Source organism: Sarcophilus harrisii, chromosome 2 (genome assembly GCF_902635505.1).
Source record: "Sarcophilus harrisii chromosome 2, mSarHar1.11, whole genome shotgun sequence".
Classification (NCBI taxonomy): domain Eukaryota; kingdom Metazoa; phylum Chordata; class Mammalia; order Dasyuromorphia; family Dasyuridae; genus Sarcophilus; species Sarcophilus harrisii.
Genome location: NC_045427.1, coordinates 632,946,823 through 632,966,968, shown reverse-complemented (window position 1 = coordinate 632,966,968; position 20,146 = coordinate 632,946,823). Strand labels below are relative to the sequence as shown.

The 20,146-nt window shown below is 45.2% G+C and overlaps 1 protein-coding gene across 10 annotated transcripts in view; it reads left to right on the top strand.

The window, feature by feature from the left end:
* Window positions 1-20,146, top strand: part of COL13A1 (collagen type XIII alpha 1 chain) — a 196,517-nt gene that overhangs the window by 125,848 nt on the left and 50,523 nt on the right. For all 10 annotated transcript variants that reach the window (XM_031956844.1, XM_031956840.1, XM_031956839.1 and 7 more), the window contains one exon: window positions 1,537-1,572. In XM_031956844.1, the coding sequence (XP_031812704.1) occupies window positions 1,537-1,572 (36 nt within the window). The remainder of the gene's footprint in view (window positions 1-1,536; window positions 1,573-20,146) is intronic.

Below are 20,146 nucleotides of genomic sequence, written 5' to 3'. Positions count from 1 at the left end.
TCTGGGGACTTACTTTATACCATTTGCCCTAAAGGCGGTTTTAGGAGAGTTCCCTAAAAGCCTTAGTTGCAACTTTGCCACAGAAACCCTCTAGTCCACCAGCCTCAATTCAAAAATGAGGCAACTGAGTCCCAGAGAAGGACAAAGGTTTTCTCTATCACATAGGCTAGTAAGTAAAAACTACTCAGGTCTTCTGATTAAAAATTCCATCTCTCTGTCCCTTATACTCTGGAATATTAAAGCTGAATTACAAAGGTAATTAGGCCTCCTGTAACCCAACCTTCTTATTCAATTCGCAAGAGAATGGAGGCCTAGAAAGGCTAACCGGGGTCACACAGCTAATTTGGGTCAGAGACCTAACTCTAGAACCTGGATTTCTTACTCCTAGTCCAGTTGGTTTTCTGCTATGCTTCAGCCTAGAATAGAAAAATCAGAACTCCAGTGAGGGGGACCAGATGAGAAAGAATAGTAAAAGGGAAGTAAAAGTTGAGGCTTGGAATGGTGGTGGATGAAATTTGGGTTGAGCCTTGAAGGACAGATATAATTTGGACAGGCTCGGAAGCTGCCTCTGTGATGGGACCAATAAGAGGAAAGTGTGTAAGGAGCTTCCCTAGCCTTCAGTTTCTATAGTCCAAGAATGACTAGGGTGTAAGTAGAAATAAAAGGGAAGGTTCTTGCTTGTTGCGATTAGGCTTCCCTACTTGACCTGGGATGGGGAGCCATCGTTTTAATGATTGTGATGAGTGAACAGTGTGACATGGCAGGTCCTTATGATGGTTTAAATGATCTGAGGCTTCAGGTTACCCAGAATGAGAGGAGGCAATCATCCTTGGGTCCTCCACCCTTGTCAGAAGCCATTTGGAAAATTCTCTTGAGTTCTGGATGTTACATTTTGGGCATCCATTGGACCATTGTCCTCTGAGGTTCCTCCAATGTGGGTATTTTGTGAAGAAGCTCACGGTTGGGGTGGAGCACATACAGGAGCGAGCGACTGGGGTAGAAAGAGAACTGGAAAGCTTGCCAGAGGAAAAGGGGATGTTTAGCTAACCAGAAAGGACTTAAGTGGGAGAAGGGGGGAGTAGAAAGATATCATATGAAAGGAGGGATTAAGCTTGTTTGGCTTGGCTCAAGGACAGAACCAGAGCAATGGAGGAGCAGATGTAGGGAAGCAAGTTCCAGCTCAATATGAGGAAAAACTTCCTAAGAATTGAAGTTCTTCCCAAGGAGACCAGGCTTTCTCGGGAGCCGCGAATGCCCGGGTAGCGCTCCTCCAGGAAGGTCAGGGTGACCACGTGGTTTGGATGTTGGCAAGTTCACACATGGCCCTCATATGGGGGCTGGCCACCGTGCATCCAGAATCCCTTCCTGCTCTAAGGGTCGGGGGGCGGGGGGGCCAAGAGCTGGGTGAGAAAAACAAATGGTTGTCTCTGGCAGCCAATCAACAGTCTCTAGTCTAGGGCCAGCTCCCTGGGTAAATGGTTTTTCCCTCTGCTCATGAGCATCATCATCCTAATGGTCTTTTCTTTGTCTTGGCAGGGAGACCCCGGAATTCAGGGATATCATGGACGAAAGGTCAGGGGGAAGGGCGTGGGGGGGCAAGTGGTGATGGGCGGAATGGACTGGGGGGGCGGAGCAAAGGGGTTACAAAGCAAATGCTTATCAAATATCCCGAGGCAAGCAGTGCTGACTGCCCAGCACTCAAAAACTGGCCCATGAATGATGTGTAACCAGCTGATTGGAAATATTCAGAGCTCTCAACTGTCAGATCTTGTCAGCACTATCGTCCCACCCCCACCAGTGGCTCCTCTCCCTTTTGGTACTGGAAAGAACCTGTACTCAGAGTCAGCAGATCCAGCTTCTATTTGTTTCTCTATGACTCACTGGCTGGGTGCCCTCTCGGGACCTCAGTTTGCTCATCTGTAAAATGAGACCGGACTTGGTGACATCTGACTGTTCTTCCAGCTCAAACGTTCTGTGCTCATAGGCCACTTAATCTGGGCAAACCCCCTCATCTACCATGGTGGCAGATGGTACCTGAGCCTTCCACGGAGGAAGTAAGCTCCCCTTAAGGTTTAAGAGCTGGCTGCGGGGTAGTGGAACGAGTGATGGATGGACATGGAGTCGAGACTCAGAACACATTTAGCTTTAACACTTGCTAGTTTTGTGATTGAGCCTTATTTGAAAAAGGGAGATAATAACAAACTGACAGTCTTACCGAGGGGCCAGGAGGAAAGCTTCTTGCAAATGAAGGAGATGAGGCCTTGGAATATCCTGAGACCAACTAAATTTGAAATCAGATCACCCTTTTTTCCACAGGATTATCCAATTTTCCTTTTTTAAGAGGGCAGTTGAAAAAATAATGCTAATAACTAGCATTTATATCATGTACTTTACCAATGCTATTTCATTTGATTTTCACAAGAACCCTGGGAGTCATATCACTACTGTTTGCCTCAGTTTCCTCAACTGTTAAATGGGGCTAAGAACAGCACCTACTTCCCAGAGTTGTTGTGAAGCTCATTTAAGGCATTATGTTCTGGTTTAAGTAGGAGATTGATAAGGCAGAAAGTAACTAGGTTGAGGAAGGACTTAAAAGGGTCCAGGTTAGGAAATAACTGGCTTGAAGAAAAGACTCCCTTAGAACATGAGAGTTGGGTTCAAGTATCGGGAGGATTGTTACATGGAAGAGGGACTGGCCTTGTTCAGATGGGCCCGGAGTGGCAGAAGCAGAAACCAAGGGTGGAACTTGAAATGAGAACAATTTAGGCTGAATATCAGGGAAATTTTCCTCCAGTAGACTTGTCCCAAAGCAGAATGACTGGCTTGAGAGAGGATGGATTCTCCATCCTTGGAGCAGAAGCCAGAGCAGCACTTGTTGGTGTATAAGAGTGAGGATTCCTTTGGAGCAGGGGTTGGACCCCCAAATTCTGTGATTCCCAGGGACATTTCAGGCCCCTTCCCTCTCTGAATCTCTGATTCTCTGCAAAGTTACTCTTCTTAACCTGCCCATTCTCAATGGTTCTGAGAAGGAATGACCCTGCCCTTCAGGCACATCCTGGGGACCCTTGGGGAGTGGGAAACCTTTAAGGAAGGAGACAGGAAGTGGAAGGGCCATGGAGGACAAGGAGAAGGAAGGAATGTGAGGAGGAGCGTGCCAGAGACATGCATTCTTTGCAGGCCCGTAACGGGCGGGCTGCCGGCCCTGCAGTGTTTTATGGAAGGCAGGCAGTGAAATGGGGAGACCTGAGAGATCTTTAATTAATTCTGCATAAACCGAGAAGTTTGTGTTATGTCAGGAAGTGAAAATTATAGCCCCTGTGGACCTCTCCATCCATTCACGCAAGCTCACAAATTTTACTACCTCCCCTTTCTGCAAACTGTCGGTTTTCCCATTAGCTGTCATCTGGCCTTCGCAGGGAGACAGGTTCTGGGGTTGGGGGTGGCCACCATGGCTGTGGCAGCTGAGACGTGTGTGTACCTGCTGCCAGAATCACCATTCCCCCCAATGGGGGCTGGGGGCTGGCTCATCCACATGGTAGCCTGGGGACTTTTGAGGTCCTATCAGAGAATGTACCCCCTGATACGACCCAAAACCTAGGCATGGGAAAGGACGTAACTCCATAAATGTGGACGTTCTGGTCTCTTCTCACTCCAAGACAGTCTGACCAACCAACTATGGTTTCTTGTATTTCAAAAGCTGTTCCATTAGAAGGTGACTTAAGCTTTGGCCCCAGAGAACAGAACCAGGGACACAGACTCCGGGAAAGAAGTAGATTTAGGTGGAGATGAAAACCTTCTAAGTGATGAGAGCTGCCAGAGACCAATGTGCTTCATGGAGAGGTAGGGAGTTCTCTCCCGCCTGGTAGAACTTCAAGAAGGAGCTCGAGGCGTTTGTTGGAATTGTCATAGAGGGGGCTCCCTTTTCGGTAGGGGCCATGCCAGATGGTATCTGAGCCCCTTCTGGGCAGTCTGTGGTGCTGGGTGAGGGCTCCCCTCAGTGCAGCAGAAGGCATAGGCCAAATATGGACTCGTGTGGACCAAATATGTGATCTTGCTGTCCAGTAGCTTAGTTGGCCACGGAGGTGGGCCAGCCTCATAACAGTTCCCATTTCTAGAGCACTTGAAGGTTCACTGTCAGATAATCTAATGAAATAAGTAGTATAACTATACTATAATTATATAATTATGTGTTATATATTCAACTGAATATATAACATATTAAATAATTATAAGAATAATTATACCCATCTCACAGCTTCAGAAACTGAGGTTCAAAAAGATCACAGAACCACAAGATTTGGAGCTGGACTCTGAAGAATGGCTTGTCCAGCCCTTTTGTTTTGGCTAGAGGGGCATATGGTAGTTAACAGAGAAAGTACTGGACTTGACATCAAGAGATATTACAGCCTGACCATGTATGTTTGTTACAAAGAGTGTGGGGAAGAGAAATGGAAGCAAGAGAAAATAAGTGCTAACTATTAGAAAGTTTTTTTTAAACAAGAACTGGGTTCAAATCTGCTCCCTGACCCCTCTGGCGGCCTAACCTTAGGCAAGTGATTTAACTGACGTGAGTCTCAAATTCACCGTCTGTAGAATAGGGAAGATGGAAGTGATTGTTGTATACTTTGCATTTGTCTGGTACATACGCAAATACCTAAATTAGGATAATTTTCTGATAAAACAAGGAGAAACAAGGCCAATGTCACCTTGGAGTCAGTGGCTCCAGGAAGACCTGACCCCTCAAGAGAAGTCCCCAAGAGGGCTCTTTATTGACTCAAAAAAAGAAGGCAAGTTGAAGAAAATGGACTGAGGAACATCCCCTTGTACAGAAGCGAGGAATTGTAGGGGTAATGGATGGAGAGCAGAAGGACAAAGAGAATGGGCAGGATGTTCAGGAGAAGACTTGTTGGGATTTATAACTGGGACGCATGATCTAGAGCTCAGGAGGAGACTTGTTGAAATTCACAGTGGGGACTCAAGATCTAAAGCTCAGGAAAAGGAAACTTGATGGGATTTAAAAGCTAGGATCTAGAAAAACCCAGGATCTAGAGTTCAGGAGGAGACTTGTTGAAATTTATCACTGTGACCCAGGATCTAGCACTCAGGAGGAGATTTGATGGGATTTCAGCTGAGATCCAAGATCTAGGACTCGAGGAAGCCTTGTAGAACATTAAATACAACTTGAATTTTACAGATGAAGAGACCAGGGCCCCACTAAGGGAATGGGATTTGTCCAGGATCTTACAGTAGTCAGGAGCACAGCTGGGATGCCCACTGGTTTTCCAACTCCTAATCCTTTGTTCTTTCTCACTGTGGTATACTACCTCTCCAACTTCCTGCAAGATTTAAGAGTTTTAATGATTCTGATGTGAGCCCAACTTTTTGATGGAACATAATCCAGACAAGGGCTCCCAGGAAAAGATTGTAGACTAGTGAAAAGATCCTAAGAACTAAAGTAGAAATAAATGGGTCCAAGTCCCAGGGCTGAAACCTTATTTGGGCCTCAGTTTCCCTATCTGTCAAATGACTGAACAACAGGAAAATAGCAATAAGGGGCTAAAGAGTGACCTAATCGGACTTGTCCTTTAGGGCAATCACATTGGCAGTTGTCTGGAGGACAGACTGCAGAGGAGAGGCTAACTAGAAAGCTATTACACCAGTCCACATAAAAGGGGATGAAGATCCCAGGTGGAGTGGAGAGGAGAGGAGGGATGTGATTAAAAGAGAAAGAAGTAGCTACTGACCCATTATTAGGAGTGAATGACAGGAAGCTGCTTGTTGAATTGAATTGAGTTGAACCTGGATTATCAAAGTACTTACTTTCTCCTTTCCGTGATGATGTGTTGCCTCTGAACATGGGTTGGTCCATAATCTGATCCCTGTGGATCCTGTCTCTCCCATCCTCTGTCCTTTTTTTTTTCTCACTCTTCCTCTGTGCTCTCTGTTCATAATCAGGGGCTGCCATCATGAAGGTGGATGCCTTCAGAAAGAGCCGTGAGAATTGATTTCTGTCTTAGAAGGAAAGGGGGTAAGAGGATGAAGGAAAAGTGGGAAGAGGAGGTGGGCGTTAGTAGTGGCCATTCTCATGGTGTCGGGCAGACTGCTGCCATATAACTGTGGGTGTTACACGGAGTCTGCAAAAGCCACTTGGTTTTGATTCACCAGAGGCAGTAATTTGTCCCAAGAATCAAAAACTATTAGAGTTGGCCAACTCCCAATTGGACAAAAAGGGAAACTGAGGTCACGTAGCTAATAAGTAATAGAACCAAGAGGCCGAGTGATTTCCCTGAGAGTCTGCTACTCTTTCCACTCCAAATCGATGTCTCCCCCCATGTCCTGTGCTGGTGGGATTTGGGTCTTACCGAAGGCATTTTTCAGTCTCTGAAGTTGGCTAATGATTTGTTCTGTCCCTCCCTCTTCCTTCCCCTCCTTCCTTCCCCCCCCCCCGCCCCAATCGCCACCCCCGCCTGCCGTTGGACAGGACGGGTCTGGCATTTTTTATTTTCACAAAGGCTGGTTAGCCAATATGTCAGGTCCCCGCCAACACAGTGAGATCAAAGCTGAGGTTTGGCACCGAACAGGCAGCCTCCCGCTCGAGCTCCCCCTCCCCTCCCTGGGCCAAGTGATCCTCCTGCCTCACGAGCCCCATGCGCACGCACATAGGCCTGTGCTCAGCACCCATGTGTTATCTATTTGATCACAACTTATTGTGCCAATCTATTTAAAATATGTTACAAGACATAAAGTATGGTTAAAACATTACAACCTTGGCCAGCTTTCAGGGGGCTTGGAGTAGATCATCAAACCGTAAATCCCAAGTATCTGGCAACGGTTTATCTCAGACTGTATCAATACTTGTATTTAAAGGCATGCAATGTGCATAATGCATTTGAAGTCAGAGGCTGGTAAGGTATGGGGAAGCAGATTTTCATAGCGCATCATTAATCAGCGCGCCCTCCAATCGTCCCCTCGCTGCATCAGGCACAATTGGCCCCCCTGTCGCATTTACAGATGGCAGAGAGCTGGGAGGAATCGCTAACATGTTGGATAGTAGGATCTGGAACCCAAAAAATCTCAGTAGGCTAGAACAAGGAGCCAAATCTAACAAGAGGAAATTTAATAAGGATAAGCAGAAAGTTTTGCACTTAGATCAAAAAAAAAAAAAATCAACTGTGCAGGTACAAGGTGGGAAAAGTAATGTCTGGACAGTAGGGATCCCTGATGAAAAAGACCTGGAGACTCTTAGTGGACCATAAGTTTCTTCTGAGTCATCAGTAGGACACAAGCTTGGGCTGTACTTCCAAAGTGAGGTGACCCAATAAGCATTTATCTTATCAAAACATGAAAAAAACAAACAAACAAATAAGTAAAATTTTTAAAATAGTGACTCAAAAGGAGATAGGCCATTCTAGGTATGAAGAGATGGATGGCGGAAGATATAGAGATAGCTGATGGAACACAGGGAACCCCAGAATATGCTTAAATATGTTTAAAAGTGCAATAAACCTGAAAAAAAATAGATGGCAGCCAGAGTGTGAATGGGCTTCAAACACCAAGCTCAGTTTGTATTTTAGCCACTGAAGGTCTGAGCAGGGGAATGGTGGGGTCACGTTTGTACTTCAGAGTTCTTGTTTTAGCCTCTGCTTGGAGGATGGCAAGGGATGAGGCCAGAAAGTCAATTAGAAGACTGTTGCCATAGTCTAGGAGAGAGGTGATTAGAACCCGAAGCACTGGGGTATCTGTGTGAGGGAAAAGATGGTGACAGATGTAAGAGATCAGGTGGGCTGAGACTTAGCAACCAAGTGAATGGGGGCTCTCTGCCCCGGCCAGACCCCATCTGCAGTAGCTTTGTTCCTGAGACCCCTCGTTTTAGGAGGGACGTTGACAAGCTCTCCAGATGGGGAAAGGAGAAGGGAAAGCAATAACCAGGCCATGAGGGGCTAGACACTGATGGATACTTCGGGGGCTATGAATGACTCTTGTTTTAAAGGAATATTGAGGTCTGATGTATAGACAGAGCTCTAGTGATATATACAAACATGGAGAGTCAAACAGGCAGCTGACCCAAGGGGCATGGAGAAGCCCACAGCAAGTATGAGCCGGCTACAGCATAGATCATCCATGATGCCTCAGGCTTAAGAGGTGATCAAAAAGATGTTCTCTAGAAAGGGGATGCCCATGGTGGAGGGGGCTGGGAGAAGAACTGTGTGCTAGCTAGAGAGCTAGCACACGGAACAGCCTGGAGAATGTTGGGAGATTTAGAGGAAGCCTCTAGTACTTTGGGTAGGTTCTACAGAGGACATTTGGGGAAGAATATAGACAAGAACCAAGTAAGATAAAAAAAAAAAAGAACTGCAATCTTCACAGATGGAGGACGCAGTAGCCTCATCCCACCCTGAAGGTCTCAAAAAACAGTAGAACATTAGTGCCGAAAAAATGTATTTGCCCAATCACATAAGTAGAAAGGACCGGGACTGGGATTTGATTCTAAGACCCCCCAGGTCCAAAGCCATTTGCTCTTTACATCACACTCATTAGCTTCTCTGAGACTCTAGTGGTGTGATGGAAAGGACCGTAGTTCAAATCTTCCAATATGACTACAAGACCTTGACCATTTTTTTTTTTTTTTTTTACTTTCCTCTGTCTCTTGCCTCATCTCTAAAATCAGCCAGTTGGATTAGACAGTCTCCATGGTCCCTTCTGTCTCTCAGCTCTTCTGGGAGCTACCATAAATACACTGACCAGAGTTTTACATTTTGCTTGCATGACTCGGTCCGTGATTTTTGTTTATTGTTATTCATTGTTTCATTTGTGTCCAACTCTCCGCTTCCCCGTTTGGGGTTTTCTTGGCAAAGGCACTGGAGTGGTTCACCATTTCCTCCTCCAGTTCTAAATAGATTCCTAGTATTTGTTCAACTTGTCTTTAGCTATAAATATCAAACTGAGGACCTCAGTTTTCCCATCCATAAAATAGAGGCCATAGGTCTTGAATCTAATCACCATGAGCAAAGGGATGCAGGCAGTGAGAACTAGGTGTGTGATCACAGAGCCTTTGGGTATTTTTATGAGGACTCAAACCCCAAACCCCACGTCTGTACTTCCTGGCACCTGTTTAGACTCCACTCTAGAGTCCATCTATTCATGAGTTCTGGAGCCGGCCGCAAGACTGACTAATCGCAGTTCAGATTTAAAGGCCGCAAAGTTCCCCCAAACCTCTGGCCTCCCTGGGTAGGGCTCCTTGCCCAGGTAATTCCCTCTGTCGTCTTCAATCATACTGATCGCTTCCTTTCTTGAATTAAAGGGGGGGCTTAGACTAGACTTGGGCTCCCTCACCCTTGGATGGGAACAGAGGTGAGGAACAGCAGCAAGAGGAAGCGGGCTGTTTAAGAAAGGGCGGCTCTGAAGGGGAGGGGTGGGTCCTAGCACCTACTCATGGGCCCCTCGCCGGAACAGTCTGTTCTTGTCGTTCGGGCTGGGGGGTGAGGGGCGCCAATGAGCCTTCTGGCCACCTCCCCTCCAGCCTTCACAGACTCCATCCAGCCTTCCTCTTCCACTCCAGAGAACAATAAGTCTGTGTGAACCTCAGGATTCTTGGCCCCCACAGCTCCCATTCAGCTTTTCTATTTGTGGGTGGGAGGGCCTGTTTCAGAAAGCCCCCTTTGCTGCCATCAGTGTTATTCATTCAAGCTGTCTCTACTGAGAAGTAGTGGAAAAGGCCTCAGATGAGGATCAGGAGCTGGTTTTAATCCTAGCCCTTGTCCTTACTATCTACATGGTCTTCATCAGGTCACTAACCCCCATTCCAAGCCTCAACTTTGGACTTGGGGGCTTCTAAGATCCTTTCCACCAAGATCCTCTCTGACCCTCGATTTCCTCCTCCGTAAAATGGGGATAATGCACTACCTACTTCACAGGGTGACTGTAGGGAAAGTGATTTATAAACCTTACAAGGCTATAGAAATGTAAGTTGTCTCTGGCATTGACCTTGAAGGCCTCCTTCCTTTATGGGTTTCCTCCCAATCCCCACCCTCCCAGGGCCGGGAGCCGCAGGGACTCCCAACTATAAATCACCCATTAGCCAGTCCCTCCCACAGGATGAGAAACGTGTGAGGGTTTGTGCATCATGGAGTCTCCCCTTCCTCCTTGTCATCTCCGTGAAGGATGGCCCTTCCATCTGGAGCTATCCCAGGACAGAGAGCCCATTGAAGCCAGAGCTTGCTCAATTTAGCCGTTTCCTGATACAACCTTGTTCACGGGGCCCCTTCTTGTGAGCCAAAGCAGCCTGGGAGAATTCTGACATAGCCCACTGATTTTACGGCTAGAGAAACTCAGGCTGAGAAGAAGTGACTTCTCTGTGACCGACAGGTAGCCAGCAAGCAGCAGAGATAAGATTCGAAGCGGGATCACTACCAATCCAATGGCCTTGTCTTTGAGATGAGGATGGAGAGGGAGACTTTTTAAAGCCTCAGCTCTGTGATGTTAATCAAGGCAGTTTATCTCTCACAAAATCTTACATATGGTGGGGACTTCAGACTCCAAACTTCGCTGAAACAGAAATCTCCTCTATATTTTTCCCACCCCCTTTTGCTTCAAAAACTCTTTTGATGGTAAATCCCCTCTCCCCAAAGGCAGACCCATTCCACTTACATTGTGTGGAGGTGGACCTCAGTTTTCTTTTCTGTAAAATGAAGGGTTTGGGCCAAATGATCTAAGGATTTTCCAAGCCCTGACCACCGCAGGTTCTATGCCGAGTTTACAAGTGACACGATGTTCCCATATATCTAAAATGGAACTACCGTCCTTCCCAGACCTAAGTGCTGGATGCATGCACAGGGAGGACTTTGTTAAGACTTCTCTGAAGGACCTGCTATTAAACCTTTTTAGATGGAAAATTTTTTAGGTAGGAAATGGAAAATCAGAGACATCTAGACAGGGCCTCATGTCAAAACATGTCATGGAAAAAAGCTTTACAAGCGGAAACTTGCAAAGAGGCCCTTACCCGCCTGCCGACAAAGTCACAGACATTGAAGCTGCATGGGACCCTTTGGGTGATTTATGCCAAGCCTCACGTCCTATGGTTGAAGAAGGAGAAATTAGGAAATTAATGGGAGAGATGTGACTTGAAACTAGGCCTTTCTATCCTGAACAGCATTTTCTCTTGCTTTCCCAAGGCCATTGGTTTCCAGGGTTTAAAGACAGCTGCAGCCCCAAAGGCCACCCAACCTAAACCGTTCCTGAATGAGGATCTGGCCAGTAGATGGTCATCCAGGTTCATCCCGCCACATCCTGAGGCAGGCCGGCCCACTCTAACGTGAAGAGATTTTTGATGATTTTGAATTTAACTTTGCGCTTTTGTACCTTCCATTCATTGTTCCTATTCTGATACCTGGAGCCTGGAGGATCAAGTATAATTCTCCTTCACCAGATATGGGTCCCTCCCCCCAGCTCCCTCTCAGGGTCATCTCCTCCCTGGGCCAACTATCCCACTTTTCTTCAACTGACTAAAATCTAGCGTGAACTCTAGGCCGTCATCGTCCTGCTTCCACTTCTCTTGATGCTTTCCAGCTACAACCTCCCGCCACAAGTGTGCTCCCTACAATTGAACAGAACTCTGTGGATGTGATCGGAGCAGGGAAGAAAGTGTATCCTGAAGTCCTGGGAGTCTCACCCCTTTGCTTTAGGGGAAATAGTATTCCAAGGACATAAAGACTGAGCTGCCTAAATTCTAAACCTTTTATCTTTTAACTTTTTACTCCATCTTTTAACTCCAAATCCCATCCTCTTTGCACTTTACCAAGCTTGCCCCTAGGGGATGCAGTGGATAGAGCACCAAGCCTGGAGTCAGGAAGGCCTAGATTCAAATCCAACCTCAGATGTGTGGCCTGGGCAACTCACTCCACACTATTTGCCTCAGTTTCCTAATCTGTAAAATAAGAAAGAAATGGCAAACCATTCCAGTACCTCTGCCGAGAAAACCCCAAGTAGTAGAACATGACTGGAATGGCTGGCCACACAAACATCACATATGCATCTTCTCACACACTTTCAGATGAATATATATAATAGTGTGTGTGTGTATATATATATATATACATGCTCTATATGTATATAAACATTCACACATATATATACACATATACATGTTATATATATACAGTATATATTTCATACTTATATATGTACACTATATGTCTATTATATATATTTTATACATAATATATATACACAAATGTGTGTATGTATATATATAGACACCTATGTCAGAGATTTTATTGAGGAGCCTTCCTTTTCCCTGCCTGTCCTTTCTCTTCCCTTCCCTTTTTTCTTCTCTATCTTTTCTCTCTCTCTCCTCCCATTCCCCTTTTCTTTACCCTTAACCATAAGCACGTCTGGCACATCTGTCTCTATTCAGAATGGACATTTTCTATCCCAAAACTCCGGTCCGAGACTGTTCCGTACGTGTAGAGAGAGAACCCCACCACAGGCTTACAGGGCTTGAGACAATCAGTCACCCCTGTTCCACAGGAGTGGCAGGAACAGACTTTCTCAAAGTACTTGGGATCAGAACCTGACCCATTGTTTCTTAAAGCACAGAGACTAGACCAGAAGTTGGCCACCGGTCCCCAGCCCTTCGTTCCCAATAATTGGCTGGGCGGGATATGCCAAAATTCAGTAGTAAAGAGCTGAAAAAAGTAGCCAGAAATGCCCTTCCTGTCCAAGTCTTCCCCGTTTCCTAACTATAAACAAGATCCCAGCAGCCGGCACACACAGTTTGCACCCACTCACGGCAATGGGAGAATTAATTAAGTCACATTCTGTCCAGAGACCCCAGTTTATAGAGCATTAAAAACCCAGGAATAGAAATAGGAAATAATTGGCCAGAGGTCACACGGACAATAACAAAAGTAAAGATTGGGACTGAAGGCCCGGCTCCAGTTAAAATCCACTGGACACTCGCAACCTAAAAAGGCAAGAGAAGAGAAGGAGGGAATAAGCATTTATGAAGTGCTTACTGTATACCAGTCATTTATTATTATCCCCAGTTGAGAAAACTACAGGAGACAGATGTAAAAAGTGTCTAAGGTGTTTTTGAATTCAGATCTTTCTGATTCTAGGCCCAGCCTCTATCCAGTGCTCCAGCAGCTGCCTTTCTCATAAGGAGGAGAAAGCAAGGAGCCAAGCCAGTTTGCTTGGTACTGTGTAAAGAATATTATCTCTGGTGTTAAAGGAGCCGAGTTCAAATTCTACCTGTGTGACCTTGGGCATGTTATGTTACCTGATGAGCCTCAATTTCCTTATCTGGCCTCAGGGAGCCTTCGTAGTTCTAGACCCAGGATTCTAGGAGGCTGTGATTTTAGGTGAGATCATAAGCAGGTGAGCCAATTAGTACTGTCCTTCCTCCATCTTGCTTCCCTGGGATGTTTTTTCTGAGCTCTCCCAGGGGAGGGAGAATAAGTGTACAAGGGTCTTTCTGGGAACCCCATAAGCTGAAAGGTCTGCAGGGTCTGCTCATGAGAGAAGGATCAGCAAGATTGTCCAGGGAGCCTGGAGACCCCCACCCCACTTACCCCGCCAAAAGGCCAGCCTGTGGTTCCAGCTGAGAGAAAGGCGATGGATCCCTGTCTTGGTGGAGGTGGAAAGCAAGCAGGACTGAGCATGGGAAAGGTTGAGGGGGAGAGCTCGGGGCCCAGAACTTTTCCAAGAATGGGGGGGCTCCAAACAAGATCCTGTGCTTCCCCCTACTGGCCAGTGCAGGCAAATGGGAGCAGGGGCCAGGCTCGGTCATAACTCCCTCCCTGTAGATACAAGGACACTCCCCCTTATCTTCTGAACCCATGAGCTGGCAGTGAGAGGAGCCAGGCGCATTGAGGCTGTGGGGGGGTCTCCAAGGCACAATTTGGGATGGCTCTTTCTGAGCCTTCGAGTAATCTCCCAAGATGCATCTGGCAGCCCACAGTCCGCCCGCCCTGGGCTGGGTTTCAGGTCAACAAAGATGAAACCAGATACAGTTTCCTCCTCAAGAAAACTCTCAGATACTTAGTAGCTATTCTCAAAAAGGGAAATCCTGGCTACTTTCTTCAGCTCTTTGCCTTTGACGTGTCCTCCCCGCCAACTGCGGTGTGAAAACTCAAAGAAAGAACATATGTGCGACTCTGCAAGTTTTATGAATCCCTCCCTCTGCCAGCCGTTACTGCTACGAGCCATAATAATAATAAGCAGGGGCGGGGACCGAAGGAGGCCCAGTACAAACTGTTCCGTTTATTTCTTGACACCTAAGAAATACCTTCGGACTCTTTAAGTTGCAAAGTATTTGGCAATCTGCATTGGAGGAGAGATCTTCCTCACACCAAAAATAAAACAAAGGAATAAAAACCCACAGAGCTGAACAAAAATAAAATAAAGAGGAGATATCCTCGGCACCAAAATAAGCTTGATGCAGAGCCGGAGAGAGGAGAGGGTTAAAATAGAAAAAAAAAAAAACCAAAAGGTTGCTTTTCAAGTTCAGATTTCAGAAGAGATTTCTTCAAGGAGATGGTCTAAACGGGAGGAAGGAAAGAAGGAAACAAACATTTATTAAATGCCTACTGTGTGCCAGACACTATGCTGAGCATTTTACAATTATCATCTCACTTGGTCCTTGTTGTGCTGTTATTATCCCCATTTTACAGATGGAGAAACTGAGGCAGATAGATGTGAAGTGATTTTTCAGGGTTACCCCACTAGTTAATATCTGAGGCAAGATTTGAATTCAGGTCTTCTTACTTTCAGGAGAATTAGGATTTTCACTGGCCGAGTTTCGGGTGCTGGAGAATAACAATATTAATAATAACAATAATGGTAGCTTTTAGGTGGTGCTTTAAAGTTTGCAAAGTACTTTAAATAATTTAAGATATTTAAGGTTTATAAAAATCTTCTGAGTAAGGTAACATATCACACAGATTGGGAGGCTTGTGCTGTTATTATCCACAGTTCACAGATGGAGAAACTGAGGCAGATAGATGTTAAGTGATTTTTTTCAGGGTTACCCAACTAGTTAATGTCTGAGGCAAGATTTGAATTCAGGTCTTCCTGCTTTCAGGAGAGTTAGGATTTTCACGGGCAGAGTTTCGGGCACTGTAGAATAATACTAATAATGGTAGCTTATAGGGAGTGCTTTAAAGTTTGCAAAGTACTTTAAATATTTTAAGACATTTAAGTTTTGCAAAAGTCCTGTGAGTAAGGTAACATCACAGAGAGGAGGAAATAGAGGCATGGAGGAATTAAGTGACTTATTTAGGGTCACACAGAAAAAGATTATTTGAACTCAGGCCTTCTGGACTCCAAATCTTGCACTTTATTTGTCCACCATCTGCAATACCTTATCCAAGCTCAGGAGTTGTATTGAGATTGAGCTCAAGGGTAAGTGCTTCCTCAGAATTCTTTCATTTTATTAATTATATCCCCAGTGCTTAACACAGTGCCTGACACATAGTTGGTATTTAATGTCTTTATTAGATTATTGGGTTTTACTTAATATAAGGTACATGAACAAGAATAGAGAGAGACTTTGGAGGGGCCTTGAATGCCACATTAAAGTATTTCTTGATTTTTTTTTTTTAGTTTTGTCATACTCATTTTAAATTTTTTTTTTATTTTTAAAGCTTTTATTTTTAAAACATATGCATGGGTAATTTGACAATATCGATCCTTGCATAGCTTTATGTTTCAGATTTTCTCCTCCTTACCCCCTCCCCTAGAGAGCAAGCAATCCAATATATGCTAAATGTGTCAAAATATATATTAAATTCAATATGTATAAACATATTTATACAGTTCTCTTGCCGCACAAGAAAAATCAGATCAATATCTTGATGATGTTTAATTGTTTCAGTTCTGTCCAATTTTTTGTGACCCTATTTGGGGTTTTCTGGGCAAATACACTGGAATGGTTTGCCATTTTTTTCTCTAGCTCATTTTACAAATGAGGAACTGAGGCAAAGAGGGTTAAGCAATTTGTCCATCTAGTATCTAGGACTGACTTTGAACTCATGAAGTTGAGTCTTTCTGACTACAGACTCAGTGCTCTATTACTGTACTACAGGTAATAGTGAGCCACTGAAGATTTTTGAAGGAGGAAGCAGCATTTCTAATAAGCATCATTTTGGGAAAAAGGAGGATTTGGGGAGATGACCAGGCTCAGATTGGAAAACTTCCATCCTTCCTGCTGCCAGGGAAATTTGGGGATGTGGGTTTAGAGGAACTTGGTCATTTCCCAGAAGCAAAGGCTGATCCCAGAGGCAAGTAGAGGTGAAGAGGTCATCGAGACTGAATGAAATCCACTCAGGGGGCTTGTTTTAGCTCCCATCCCAGACTCTGCTGACCCCGCCATTGTCTTGAGGGGCCAGAAATGAAGGGGAGAGGGAGCAGGGACTGAGGGGGGAGGCACAGGAACCAGCTGCAAAGGGAGCAGGGCCTGATTCATCATTTAATGATTCTGGCCTTCAGGAAACAGGCAGTAATGACAATCAGATTGACTTCGCCCTAAGCTCTCAAGCTTGGCAGTTCTCATTTGGGGGACCAGATTCCGGGGGCTTCCTGCCCAAAGAATGGTGGCCTTGTTCTTCTGTGCTCCTCCCCCAGCTGAACCACTGGCCTTTTCAAGAAGAGCAGAAAGTATGAAGGACAGGGATTCAACTAAAGCGCCTACTGTGTGTCAAACGGGATGTGAAGACAAAAATGAGACAGTCCCCGATCTCAGGGAATTTATGTTCTCTCTGGGAGAAGCAGCATGTACACATACAGATAAATAGGAAGAAAATACAAGTAACGTGGGCATTGCAAGGGCACTGGCTATGGTTTTCTGTGAGATGTCATGTGAGCTGAAATTTAAAAGGCCCGAGTGTAAGGCAGCCATGAAGGGAAAGGGCTTTCCTGACATAGTGAGCGGCCGGTACAAAAAAGAGATGGGAGATGGGATGTCATAGATGAGGAACACAAAATTTAAATGGAAAATAGAAGTGTTGAAGGGGAAGAATGTATGGTAAGGCTAGAAAGAAGCTAGAATCAGAGGGTGAAAAGCTGTTTTTCAATTTTTTAAGCTTTTTATTTTCATAACACATGCGCGGATAATTTTTCAACATTGACCCTTGCAAAACCTTGTGTTTCAGACTTTCCCCTCCTTCATCCCATCCCCTACCTTAGATGGCAGGTAATCCCATACATGTTAAATATGTTAAAATATATGTTAAATCCAATATACATATACATATCTATATAATTCTCTTGCTACACAAGAAAAAGCAGATCAGAAAGGAAAGTAAATGAGTAGAAAAAAAATGCAAGTGAACAACAACAGAGTGAGAATGCTCTGTTGTGGTCCACACTCAGTTCCCACAGTCCTCTCTCTGGGGGTGTAGACGGCTTTCCTTTAGAGGAAAAAATTGCTGCCACCAGATTCAAGTACTCACTTGGTTCAGAGAACCTGGGTTCAAATGTTGACCTGACTGGCTGATATTTCTGAGCTTGCTTTCTCATCTGTACAATGGGTATTCTTACCCCTGCCCCATCCTCTCAGCAATTTTTTTTGGGGGGTAAGGATAGTTCTTTTTAAAACTGACGACGCATGATGATTTGGGGGAGGGGTTAGTTGGTGCTTGTGGGTATTAAGTTTCAGGGCAAACTGTTGGATAGGCAGCTTGCCTTCAGTCCTCTTCCCCTTGGTACAATGGAAAAGATACTCACTATTCTGTGCCTCAGTTTCCCCATCTGTAAAACGAACAGGTTAGACTGGATTGACCTCTGAGATCCCTTCCAACTCTGAAGCTAAAGTCCTAGGATCACTCCTCTTCTTGAAATATAATAGATTTTTCTGGAAGCTATATCATAATCTACCCTGGGAATGGATTCAGGGCCAGGCAAGCCCCTCTATCACACATGGAACAGTGGAAAGTGTCTCAGAGAGATGGAATCTGATATCAAATTCTGCTTTCAGCTCTACCTGGCTAGATCATCTTGGAAAAATCACATCACCTCTGAGCCTCAACTTACTCCCCTGTAAAGTGGGTTTAATAATATTTGCCCATCCTATGTTGCAGGACCAGGTGCTCTACAATTTTCAGTCTCCATAGAAATGTGACTTGTTAAGATTATGGTTTCTGTGAGGGATTCACCCTCGTTCTCTCTGACAGTGACCTCCTTGGCTTGTTCTGGGCAGGGCGTTACATCGCTAGTAGACCTCGGTGCCCAAAGCCCCACTTCTGTTCTCACTCTTTTTTCTCATTTCTCACTTCAGGGGGAGAGGGGCATGCCCGGGATGCCAGGAAGGCCGGGACCCAAGGTACCTTTCAGGATAATGAACTGAGCTTTGCTGTTTTCCCTGCATTTTCCCCTCTCTTCCCTCCCAGCTCTGATCCTAGCTTGCTGTGTGTTCTTAAACAGGTCAGGTTCCCATTTCTGTGCCTCAGTTTCCCCGTGTGTTTAAATGGACTTAATAATAGATGTAGTATCGCCCTCATAGATGGATTGTGAGGAAATTGTTTCCTGTGCCCTAAAGCCTGCTAGAAATTGGAGCTAGTCATTCTTATCTCTTCCTCAGCCCCTCCCCCCAAGGCTCTAGCTTTCATTCATCCACCCCCCCCCCCTCCTTCCTTGATCTCTGAGGAAATCCCCAATGATCTGGCCTGAGCATTTTTCCTGACCTTCTCCTCCTTCCTTCCTCTCAGCCCTGGCATCCTGTGTAACCTTTCTGAGAAGAGAAAGAGCTGGAGGCTCTGTCATTAACTAGCTGCCTTCTCCCTTCTGCCCAGAATCCCTCCTGGGGCTTGCCGTGCTCCAATCTCCCCACTGACAGTATGAATCACCTTGAGACCTGAAAACCCCCACCAGGGTCTCAGTGTGTCTTTGAGCTGGGTCAGAGGAAAGCGAGGGCCCCCTCAGCATCCTGAGCTGGCTTTGTTTTATGGCTCTCTCTTGCCCCCAGTGGGCTCCATACATAAGGAACCTCACCTTGGCCCCTCCCTCTGGCCAGTGAAAGGACAGGCTGCCTAGGTGACCCAGCTGTGGGACCAGAAGGCTTAGGGGGCACCTGCATGGTGTGAGTGTGATACCGCTTTGTCTCTGTCTTCCTCCTTCCTCCCATAAATGTCCTTGTCTTTTCTCTCTGTCAGGGGGCTCCAGGGACAGCTGCCTTCGGGATGAAGGTCAGTTTCATTTTAACTCAATCTGGGAAGGGCAGGAGCAGGAGCAGTGCTAGGACAATGTGGGCAAGGAAAAAAGGCAAAACCCTCGAAGCTGGGAATGAACTCAAATCCCAGCAAATCCCTTACTTCCTGGGTGACTTTTGGCTTTCCCATATGTCCTTTCTGTGCCTCAGTTTCCTCATTAGTAAAATAGGAATAATTACACTTGCTCTATCAGCCTCTAAGGCTGACTAAAGAGGAAGAACACTGCAGCTAGAGTTCAAATCTATTGTCATATGTATTATATTAGCTCATCCTATCCAAGAGCATTTAATATTTTTCCAATTGGTTAGATCAGACTTAATTTGGTGAAAAGTGCTTTGTAGTTTTGTAGAGTTCAAATCTAGCCCCAGAGTGTGACACCTGTGTGACGCTGGGCAAGCTACTTAACTTTCCTGCCTCAGTATCCTGATCTGTAAAAATAGGGTTAATAATAGAACCTACCACTCAGAGTTGCTGTGAGGATCAAATGAGAAAATATTTGTAAAATGCTTTGCAAGCTTTTAAAGTGGTATATAAATACTACTGATATTAAGTTGTTTCTGTCACATCCCATTCTCCCTAACCTCATTTGGGGTTTTCTTAACAGAGATGATGGAATAGTTTATCCTTTCATTCTCCAGTTCATTTTACAGATGAGGAAACTGAGGCAAACAGGATGATGTGATTTCGATTTGAACTCAGGATGATGATAGGAGCTTTGATTTTGCCAGGTGCTTATGAATGTTTTCTCATTTGACGTACTTTCATCCAAATAGGACCCCTACCTCCTCCTCCTCACTCTTTGCAAATGATAGGATGATATACTTAGAGGATCCTAGAAAATCATCCCCAAACCTACTTGAAACAATTCCCAACTTTAGCAAAGTTGCAGGATATAAAATAAACCCACACAAATCGTCAGCATTTCCATAGATCACTGACAAAGC